This window comes from Urocampus carinirostris, chromosome 13 (genome assembly GCF_059441175.1).
Source record: "Urocampus carinirostris isolate Australia breed hairy pipefish chromosome 13, RoL_Ucar_1.0, whole genome shotgun sequence".
Lineage (NCBI taxonomy): Eukaryota > Metazoa > Chordata > Actinopteri > Syngnathiformes > Syngnathidae > Urocampus > Urocampus carinirostris.
In genome coordinates this window covers 29,635,513-29,647,407 of record NC_142361.1, presented here as the reverse complement: position 1 = coordinate 29,647,407, position 11,895 = coordinate 29,635,513, and the positions used below count along the sequence as shown (strand labels likewise).

Below are 11,895 nucleotides of genomic sequence, written 5' to 3'. Positions count from 1 at the left end.
TTAGATACTAGAGACAGACGAGACAGACGGTATCAATACCAGACACTGGAGACTGACGTACGATAACAAATAGGACGAGATAGACGGGGACGATACCCCGTCCTATAGATTGTAGCAAGGTAGCAGACAGGGTGAGACAGACGGGATCAATACCAGACACTGGAAACTGGAGTCCGATATCAAACAAGACGAGATGGATGGGAACGATACCAGACACTGGAGACTGATATTAGACAGGATGACATAGACGGGATAGATACCGGACAGAGTCAAAACACACGTCTTGCGGGTGCAGAGGTTTGTTGACGGACTGACCAAGGATGAGTGAAAGCACAGCTTAAATAGGAGGGAAGCCAATCAGTCAATGAGCCGCAGCTGGCGCCAAACGGGCGGGGCCAATTGTGGGTAATGGGCAACCATGACATTTAATTCATGTATACAAGGCACATTTTAATGGTGGACTGAACCTACTTTAACCCTACTACTATTTTTTAAAACTTAGTAAGAATATAAATTGCTTTTTTTTTTTAAATGCATATCAAACCGGTAGCCCTTCGCAACACACAAAAAAGGCTCTCAGATTAAGAAACATTGGTGACTCATACTTTTAGCGTTTAATGGCAACGGTCAACCCATCCCCCACAGTGAGCATGCTCAAATCGATCCTCTGGTCCTTGTGGAGCTTCTTGTTGAGCGCGTCCAGAGTTGTGGAGATGACATCATCGGGCGCCGGATCCACAACCCTTCCGCTCCATAGCACCTTCACATACCAAAACACAACGTCAACATCTGCCAGCATATTCATTTCCAAATTTTGAGTCTACATTGTCAATGGCAATGACTCCTCCTTTTCGAACGAGCTCAAGGGACTTTTCATAGTAGACGTCGTAGTTCGATTTATCCGCATCGATGAACACAAAGTCGAATGTTCCTGCTTCGCCGGCTTCTATCAGTTCATCTACAAAAGATAGGAATGAATGAATGAACGAATGGAATACGTCGACTTTCATTGATTACCAAGCGTGGTTGCTGCCGTCTGTAGTCGTACGTTGATCTTACTGGTCATTCCGGCCTGTTGAAAAATAATTAATTATAAACAGGGATCAGAATTTTCCGCGGATCCGCGGATTTCCGCTGTTTTTGAACCCCAAAGGCATTCCGACTTTTTCACTTTTTCTCTTGCGTAGCAAACAAATTCAAAATCCGACTGTCTCACTCTTTCCTTTATTGCTCTGGCGCACCCTGGCGGCCGTTAGAAAAATTGGCCGCATTGTCGCACAAGCTGCAGGGACTGAACTGCATTTGAACTTATCTTGCAGTATTTACAAAAAAATCAGTTATGTGGGCAAATTATTTTAATCTTCTAAAAATGTTACTTAAATGATAAATATAAGCATGGTTTTGGACAAGTAAATTGCCTAAAACCCAGGTCTGGGGGGGGGGGGGGGGGGTGTTGTGTTGCTTGGGGGGGGGGCTCCGCCCTGGTTTATTCCTGGACGCTGGCCATTTCAGCTGAAAATGAAAATCTCCATTCTGATCCCTGTATAAATGAGGATACGCCTTTTTCCCAGGGTCATTTTAGCTTTAAATGGACAATATAGTAACTCGTGATAAGAAAATTGGAGTAGGAGAGAATTGATTCTGCCGTAGTTAGCAGTATAATACACAGTATGATACAACAAGTCACATTCTTACTTGGCTTTTAATGTAGATGTTGTATAGTGACAAGATAATAGAATCGAATCGATGATGATGGTGCTGGTGTAGTAGTTGGGGTAGTCTAATCCAACAAACATGTAACACTTTCATCCATATATACTGGACTGTCTCAGAAAATTAGAATATTGTGATAAAGTTCTTTATTTTCTGTAATGCAATTAAAAAAACAAAAATGTCATACATTCTGGATTCATTACACATCAACTGAACTATTTCAAGCCTTTTATTATTTTAATATTGCTGAATTTGGCTTACAGCTTAAGAAAACTCAAAAATCCTATCTCAAAATATTAGAATATCATGAAAAAGTATACAAGTAGGCTATTCAACTAATCACCTGAATCATCTAATTAACTCGAAACACCTTGCGAGGTTTCCTGAGCCTTAAAAACACTCAGCTTGGTTCAGTAAACTAAATCACAAGTATGGGGAAGACTGCTGATCTGACTGCTGTCCAGAGGACCATCATTGATACCCTCCATCAGTAGGGTAAGACACAAAAATAAATTTCTCAAAGAGCAGGCTGTTCACAGAGTGCAGTTTCAAAGCATATCCACAAAAAGTCTGTTGGAAGGGAAAAATGTGGCCGGAAACGCTGCACAACCGAGAGAGATGACCGCAGCCTTAACAAAATTGTGAAGAAGAGCCGCTTCCAGAATTTGGGGGAGCTTCAAAGACAGTGGGCTGAAGCTGGAGTCCAGGTATCAAAAGCCACAGTTCACAGACGTGTCCGGGAAATGGGCTACAATAGCCGTATTCCCATGGTCAAGCCACTTCTGAACTCAAGACAACGGAAGAAGCGTCTGACTTGGGCTATGGAGAAGAAGCACTGGACAGTTGCAGAGTGGTCCAAAGTCCTCTTTTCAGACGAAAGCAAGTTTTGAATTTCATTTGGGAGTCAAGGCGCCAGAGTCTGGAGAAAGGCTGGAGAGGAGCAAAATCCAAGTTGCTTGAAATCCAGTGTGAAGTTCCCACAGTCAGCAATGGTTTGGGGAGCCATGTCAGCTGCTGGTGTTGGTCCACTGTGTTTCATCAAGTCCAGAGTAAATGCAACTGTGTACCAAGAGATTTTAGAGCACTACATGCTTCCATCTGCTGAAACGCTCTATGGAGATGAGGATTTCATTTTCCAGCATGATCTGGCACCTGCCCACAGTGTCAAAACCACCAGTAACTGGTGCACTGACCATGGCATCACTGTCCTTGATTGGCCTGCTAATTCCCCTGACCTGAACCCCATCGAGAATTTGTGGGGTATAGTTAAGAAGAAGATGAAAGACACCAGACCTACAAATGCAAATGAGCTGAAGGCCGCTATCGAAACATCCTGGGCATCAATAACACCTCAGCAATGCCACAGGCTGATTGCCTCCATGCCACGCCGGATTGATGCAGTAATCCGTGCAAAAGGATTCCCAACCAAGTACTGAGTGCATCAATGGACATTTTCAAATATTTGATTTAGTTTTGCTGTTATAACATTATTTTTTTACTTGGTCTGAGGAAGTATTCTAATATTTTGAGATAGGATTTTTGAGTTTTTTTCAGCTGTAAGCCAAAATCAGCAATATTCAAATAATAAAAGGCTTGAAATAGTTCAGTTGATGTGTAATGAATCCAGAATGTATGACATTTTTGTTTTTTTAATTGCATTACAGAAAATAAAGAACTTTATCACAATATTCTAATTTTCTGAGACAGTCCAGTATACTATACCAGTGTTTGAAACACATGACAAAAAGTTACCGGACACCAGGGCAGACTACTCTGAAAAGTTTCCTCCCCCATTTTTCACAACTTGAAACACAATAAGATGACTAATCGCAAAAAAAACCTTTGTTGTAAAGTATTAAGGATTGACTGCCATCAGTATGTCAGGGATGTGATTTTTCCGACTATAGTCGGAATTCCGACTTTTTCACTTTCACTTTTTCACTTGTGTAGCAAACAAATTCAAAATCCGACTGTCTCACTCTTACCTTTATTGCTCTGGCACACCCTGGCGGCCGTTAGAAAAATTGGCTGCATTGTTGCACAAGCTGCAGGGACTGAACTGCATTTGAACTTACCTTGCAGTATTTACAAAAAAATCAGTTATGTGGGCAAATTATTTTAATCTTCTAAAAATGTTACTTAAATGATAAATATAAGCATGGTTTTGGACAAGTAAATTGCCTAAAACCCAGGAGCTTGAGGGGGGGTGGTCGCCCCCAAACCCCCAGCTAGGTTTCAGACTTTTTCTCCTCACGTCAATCACATCCCTGGTATGTACCTGTATTTACTCGTCTTCATTCATGCAATTGTCACTACAAGCCACGTGAACTCCTCTTTCCACGATGCTTTTAATATATGTTTACGTTTTGCAGCGTCATTAATTTTGTTCGCTTCTTTTGAATCTTTTTTCTGGGGCTGAGGTTTTGGCTTGATTCCTAACCACTTATCCATTTTTCTTGTGTTCTCAGTGTGTCTACTTAGGAAAATGATATTCAAATGCACGACCTTGTACCGGGAAAGTCCGGAAGCATGAAGTTAGTCGATGTAGTCTTCTGATTGGCTGCCGAGTATGCAAATTGCCAAACGAACTGATATTCTGAAATTTCCAAACCGAACGAAAATTTGGAAATCAGAAAACAGAAAACGTTTGATTTGAAATAAAAACTTTTTTTTTTGTTTGTTTTTTTGAGAAAGTTGTTGGCCACCCGGGCGGAGACTTTTTGAAAAGTTGTACGCCCAAGGTAAAAGATGCACGCCCCAGGCGTCCGGGCAGACATAATTTCAGACTATTACTGTACATACTTTTCGATTGTTTTAGCTTTTCATGTAGAAGACGATAAATAGTGACAAGAAAACTGGAGAAGAAGGGAATCGGTGATAATGGTGGCATATAACCCATAGTAAAAAATAGTAAATTAAACTTTATGAAAATGACCATGCGTGATTAAAAAATTAAAACTGCCTAACTGTAGATGTTAGCTCCATAGTTTTAGCATGGTAGCATAAGCCAAACTAACAAAAATGTAGCAGCAAAGGGAGACACTAAATTAAAGAAATATATTTATTAAATCTTGACCTTTTTTAGGTTTTATTTTTCTTTACACTTTCAACGCTATGTGGACAAAAATTCGGTGCCTTTGTAAATATCAAATGTTGATTAAATCCAAGATGAGTTTTCCAAACGAACTTACCTCTTTAAAAAAAGGCTCTGCGATATCGACATAGACTTGACTTATTTCACACGCTACCACTCGTCCATTTTGCGGCATGGCCAAAGCCATACTGAGTGCGTTGTACCCAGTGTACATCCCTGAAAGATACAACAAAATGTAAATACACATATAAATGTAGTAAAAAAAAAATATATATTTTTTAACTGGGTTTGGGTGTCTTACCAATTTCAATGGCCTTAGTTGCATTGATCAGTTTCATAAGATTGGCCATCAACTGGGCTTGTTCCACCGACACCATCATGGCGTTGTCGTGATCTTCGAGGGTTCTCTGGAATTAAATGACCAATTGGAAGACTTTGTATTTTTGGATCATTATACAATATATTGTTTTTTAAGACAATTGCGAATTATTTTTACTGGAACGTACCAGTTTGAGTTTTGTGAGGACTGGATGTTCCCTCAGCGAATTATTGACAACATATTGCAGCACCGGGTCATCCTTTCCCCCGCTGTGACTCTTCCCAACGATCATAGAACTTCCAAAGTCTTTGAGAAAAACATCGCATCTATTTTTCCATTTATTTTATTCATATACAGAAAAAAACAGACACACACAGTGGCTTGCGAAACTGTTTGGCCCCCTTGAACTTTGTGACCGTTTACCACATTTCAGACTTCAAACATAAAGATATAAAACTAATTTCTTGTGAAGCATCAAAAATAAGTCGGACACAACCATGAAGTGGAGCACACTTTTTTTGGGATATTTTAAACCTTTTTAACAAAAAAACAAAAAGTGGGTGTGCAAAATGATTGTTAATACTTTGTAGCGCCACCTTTTGCTGCCATTACAGCTGCAAGTTGCTTGGGGTGTGTCTCTATCAGTTTTGCACATCAAGAAACTGATATTTTTGCCCATTCCTCCTTGCAAAACAGCTCGAGCTCAGAGAGGCTGGATGGAAAGCGTTTGTGAACAGCAATTCTCAGTTCTTTCCACAGATTCTCAATTGGATTGAGGTCTGGACTTTGACTTGGCCATTCTAACACCTTGATATGTTTTTGGTGAACCATTCCATTGTAGCTTTTGCTTTATGTTTTGGATCATTGCCTTGTTGGAAGACAAATCTCCGTCTCAGTCTCAGGTCTTTTGGGGACTCCATCAGGTTTTTCTTCCAGAATGGTCCTGTATTTGGCTCCATTCATCTTCCCATCAATTTTAACCGTTTTCCCTGTCCCTGCTGAAGAGAAGCAGGCCCAAACCATGATACTGCCACCACCATGTTTGAGCTGAAAGTTTAGGGGGACGGCCTGATCTTGGTAGATTTGCAGTGGTCTGATTCTCCTTCCATTTCAATATAATTGCTTGCACAGTGCTCCCTGCAATGTTTAAAGCTTGGGAAATCTTTTTGTATCCAAATCCCGCTTTAAACTTCTCCACAACAGTATCTCGCACCTGCCTGGTGTGTTCCTCGTTCTTCATGATGCTCTCTGTGATTTCAACAGACCTCTGAGACTATCACAATGCAGGTGCATTTATACAGACTTGATTACACACAGGTGGATTCCATTTATTATCGTTAGTCATTTAGATCAACATTGAATCATTCAGAGTTCCTCACTGAACTTCTGGACAGAGTTTGCTGCACTGAAAGTTAAGGGGCTGAATAATTTTGCACACACACTTTTTTATTTTTTGTTTGTTAAAAAAGTTTAAATCATCCAACAAAGTGTGTTCCACTTCATGATTGTGTCCCACTTATTGTTGATTCTTCACAAGAAATTTCAGTTTTATATCCTGATGTTTGAAGTCTGAAATGTGGCAAAGTCACCAAATTCAAGGGGGGCAAATAGTTTTTTGTAAGTGGGTTACAACAGCAATAAAGGCAACTATTGGCAGCCATGCCATTTTTAATCCTGAACAACAAAGATGACAGAAACTCTTGATGATATTGCCGGATTGGGATCCCAGTTCGAATCCCGGACTTGTGCATGCCGAGGAATGGCATCATCATGCACTCACACGTGCCGATTTTCTGCTCTCCAGGCATTTTATTGAGAAAGCATATTAACCTCATCAAAATATTTCGTATGGTCCACCCCTTAAGAAGGTATTTTTCTGAACTGTGTTTTGTAAATCTTTGGCAAGCTCATGATGCATCCGTGATCAGTGTTGGGAATAATTATGTAACGGCTTGCATGCAAATGTATTTGAAATATCCATCCATTATCTGCACCGCTTATCCTCAGTAGGGTCGCGGGGGTGTTGGAGCCTGAACTGGTTGCTTGCCAGTCGCAGGGCACAACTCACTCGCTCATTCACGCCTACGGACAAGTTGGACTGGCCAATTAACTTGATAGGCATGTTTTTGGGATGTGGGAGGAAACTTACGCAACATGCAAACTCCACACGGGGAAGCTGCGGTAGCTGGATTTGAACCCTGAACCTCTGCACGGTGCGCTGACCGTGCACTGTGCGCTAACCGCCGTGCCTTGACCCTCTTATAAAAGCATTCCATCCATCCATTCCATCCATTATCTGCACCGCTTATCCTCAGTAGAGTCGGGGGTGTGTTGGAGCCCATGCCAGCCATCCTCCGGCAACGGACACCCTGAACTGGTTGCCAGCCAGTCTCAGGGCACACAGAGACAGACAACTCACTCACTCATTCACACCTAGAGACCATTTAAACCGGCCAATTAACCTGACATGCATGTTTTTGGAATGTGGGAGGAAACCGGAGTGACCTGAGGAAACCCACGCAAGCACGGGGAGACCATGCAAACTCCACACAGGAGGTTTGATCTCATGACGTCAGAACTGTGCAGCACATCCGCTAACCACTGCGCTGCCATGCTGCCCTTTAAAATATTAATTATAATGATTTAAAAGTCTTTCTGCTTTTGATTTTTTTATGTAAATGTTGAACTGAAAATAGGAACATCACTGTTGGATATCATATCTATAATAGAAAGGAGCTAAAGTTTATTTAAACATCTGCAATGACACCGGGTGTTATTTTATTTTGTATTTGTTTGTATTGCCTTAAACAGCGCTTCAGTGACCTAAATTTTAAATGAAATAATGTTGGGATGACTTTCCTCAATGTTCTCTGGTTTATTAATGGTAGTCAGCAAATAAGGCTACAGTGGGCGCTTTGCAAGTTACGCATGGATATAGAATCGAATAGAATAGAATATACCTTTATTGTCATTGTTACAAAATGGGTTAACATGTTATGACAACGAAATTGGGCATGACACTCCAGTTTCACACATTCACAGTGAGGTAAAAAGCCAAGAAGATAAAGGAACAGAGAAGATAAGGTTATAAAACAAGGAGGAAAAGATAAGAGATAAAAGAAAACTAACAGTAAAATGATTTACTGGAGAGACACGTGAAGCCGCTGCGCACGGGCGCGCCGCCATCTTGAAAAAAAAAAGTCTTTTGACACCAGTAAGTGGCCAAAAATAATGGAGCCCATAATCATACAAGTAAATCAATACAAATACAATAACTGTATGCATTACACACCCTGCATGTCTTTTGACACCAGGAAGTGGCCAAAAAGAATGAAGCTCTCTTTGAACAGTTAACATATGATGGCTACTAAATAAGTCAAGTTTTGATAACAACATGCTCAGGATCCTTACATGTCTTGTGACACAGGAAGAGGCCAAAAAGAATCAATTTCGAACTTATACTAGTCACCCACCGTGCATGTTTTGTGACACCACAAAGAGGCAAAAACGAACAAAGCCCTAACAATAAGAAAACTACATAAAATATTTTGGCAACTTACCTGTGATTAGCACAGAAAGTCCGAGACAGAACAGAAACTGGATGCTTGGAGCCATTTTCGCCTGCCAAAAGAAATGAACAATTTTTGTTTGACTTGGGGAAAAAAAGTTTTTGTTAGACTCCAACGTTCATTGACTTGTGTTTGTTTGACCTTTTGTAGTTTACCAACGCTGATGATACACCTCAAATACAAAAAATACATGAACAATACTTCAAACAATAAACTATAAGTAGAACAGAAACAAAGACCTGCTTTGAATGTGAATTTCTGATTTAAAATTAATGAATAAAAACCTTTTAAAATTAGCGAATCAAGGTCATCAAATCACACAATGGATAGGTTAAGCTAGCTTGCAATGGTACTTCCTGACTTCACTCGAAGACAGAACTGGTTAAAGTTAAGTCAAGTCAGGTTTATTTGTGCCGCCCTTAATCACAATGAGTCTCAAAGGGCTGCACTTGCACAGTCCACAGATTATTGCAAACCACTGACTATTATTACACCATCCCCTGATCTAAAACCTACAAGAGGGAAAGGAAAAACTCAAAAACATCAACATGAGGCAAATGAAACCTTGAGAAAAGGACTGCACATGAGGTAATCCACCTTCCAGGATGACCAGGCTGCAAAATATTTTGTTTATTATTGTAATCTACTACTTTCATTACCACGTAAAATAAAACTAATCGAAATTTCCGTGGTTATCTTGATTATGGATCTCTCTCTAGCAGCAAATCTCGGGACCCATAGCTAATAGCATACCTGTCAACCTCCACGGCTCCATGCCCTTACAAACTGTCGTATTTTCCCTTGAAAATACAAAATAATCTTACACCATATTTTTTTTCAAACGTGTTTATTTATGTAGTTTCACATGTTATATTGTACATGTGTTTCGTTATATCATATACATTGTTAATTAACATTTTGGTGTGAGATACCGAGTTGCTCGACATGAATGAGGTTTATTATGAAAAAAGTTCAAAAATTAAGTAGCTTGGACGTTCACTGTAGACGGAAAAAATACATGCAAATATAATTAAGTAGAATAATACATTTTCTTATTCAAATTACTAATTCATTTTCTGGATTGAATTATTGTTGGTAATATACTGATTAAAGGAATAACCACAAACCTGTCTTTATTCATTTTCTTCTTTTATACTTCCTTTTTTTTCTTAACTTCTTTATATAACATAATAATTTGTAAAATATTGCATCAAAGCAAGTGAGCCGTTTGAGAGCCGGCTCTCTTTTAATGAGTTGAGCCGAAAAAGCCGGTTCTCTAAAAAGAGACGGACTTCCTTTTACTACACAACTCAAACTCGTTTGACTTTATTAATTTGCCGTTTCGTGATAGTCGGTGTATACTGGATGGTACCCATAATTGACAAATTTGCGTTTTTCCATACAGATTTTCTTGTACGTCGTACGAGTCTTAAAATGCACGATAAACGTTCTTTGTACGGAAAAACGTGCAGGTTGACAGGTTTGTAATAGATCTAGTAGAAATTATACAGTACTGTCTCACACTGACTTGCACAATCCTTTCAAAGCAAACAAGATTGTGAACTGAACTAAAAGACAAATAATAGTGGGAAGGAGTTCAGCCAATAGCTAATTGGCTAAAACAAATAGAAACCTGACAGAAAGCAAAGGGATTCCTCAAAGCTTTTCCAAAGATACAAAAGCGGGGACGTCGTATTTCGTCGCCATCTTTGCTCACCCCTCCCACACTGCTTCCGGCCTTTGCTAATATGACGCTAATTGTTTCTGCTACCTGTGCCAAGAACCGATTCTTCCCGACACGTTCCCCCAGACAAACCGTCGTCCCTCGGCTGCTTTTTTTCTGCCTGTTCAAGCCGCGAAAAAGAAAAGCGCAGCCGCCATCTGCACGCTAGCGGGCGTGACTGTCAAAAGCAGAGTTCTCGCTATCTCTCGGAGGTCACAAAATCAACAGCAGAAAACAAAAGTGACAATCTCAGCTGGTAATATGAAACAAAATAATTCAAGAGGTCTCTGTTTTGACGAGCATTCTTCTTAGTGTAATCCAGAGGGGTCCTAACTTTTAAGAAAGCGGGCCAGATTTGCTAAACTGAAAATATGTGAGGGACGACGATACTACTATTTTGTGATGGGACCAGACCACGGAAGTTTTTGTCTAGTAGTTCTTCTAGGGTCCACCATTGCCATGGTGTTATGCTCTGTTTCCTTTGTCACATGGGCTTTGTAGATGATGCCTAGAAGATTCATCTAGCATCACATCTCCATGGCCTGGATTTCCCTTTCCAGTTTTGCTCTATGTCTCGCATACAGAAGATTGAAGTAACCAGTGCTTGGATGAGTCTGATCTTTGATTTCGGTGCTATGTTCTCAGGGTTGGGTAGGGTTACTTTAACTGGATTACTTTCAATTACTTTTGGATTACTCCAATACCAAATATGCTAATAAAAGATAAAAGAAACTAAATATGAATAAAATGATGACTCACAACACGTGGTAAGCTTTCTCTCCTGGCTTTGATCTTTTTGATCTCCGGCAAAACTAACATAAAATGCGACAGAAACAAAATGAAAATAAATCCAAACAGCTTGCCAACATCATTTTTGCCCTTCCATGTGTTCCGTTACTCCCCAAGCCTGCACAAAATGTAGTCTCCTGATGGTTTTAAGTCTGTGGTAAGTGTGGTCTTGGTTTAAGCTATCTTAGTTTCAGGTTCTGACCCCTCTTTTGATACGGCAGCTCCTAGATATCTAGATTTGGTGACAGGGTCCTTGCTCTTGGTGGTTAGTGGTGATGCTTGTGGTGACTCCTTGGGGGTTGTTGGTTATTACCAGTGTCTGAAACTCATGACAAAAACTTAGTATTAAGGATTGATAATCAGAATATATAACAGAACAACATCGCTGTTTTCCAACTGTCGTCAGGATATACCTGTATTAACTCATCTTCATTCATTCAATGTTTGCATTGCGTGGTCTGCAACAAGCCACGTGAACTCTTCTTTCCACAGTGCTTTTAATGTACCTTTACGTTTTGTAGCGTCATCAATTTTTTTAGCTTCTTTTGAATCGTTCTTCGGCGGCTGAGGTTTTGGCTTTATTCTCAACCCCTTGTCCATTTTTATTGTGATCTCTGTGCGTCTACTTTGGAAAACGATGTGCGAATGTATAAAATCCTTTACATCCCATACTGGATTGGTGCTTTTT

The 11,895-nt window shown here is 40.1% G+C and overlaps 1 protein-coding gene across 1 annotated transcript; it reads right to left on the bottom strand.

Annotated features, from left to right (window-relative positions):
* Positions 1-595: 595 nt before the first annotated feature.
* On the bottom strand, positions 596-8,794 carry comtd1a (catechol-O-methyltransferase domain containing 1a). The gene is made up of 7 exons (XM_088352045.1): positions 8,687-8,794; positions 5,314-5,432; positions 5,109-5,214; positions 4,905-5,023; positions 1,018-1,072; positions 825-958; positions 596-760 (listed from the first exon to the last, which is right to left on the bottom strand). Exons 1-7 carry the CDS (start codon positions 8,739-8,741, stop codon positions 608-610), a joined length of 741 nt encoding a protein of 246 aa, XP_088208171.1. The 5' UTR covers positions 8,742-8,794; the 3' UTR covers positions 596-607.
* Positions 8,795-11,895: the final 3,101 nt, after the last annotated feature.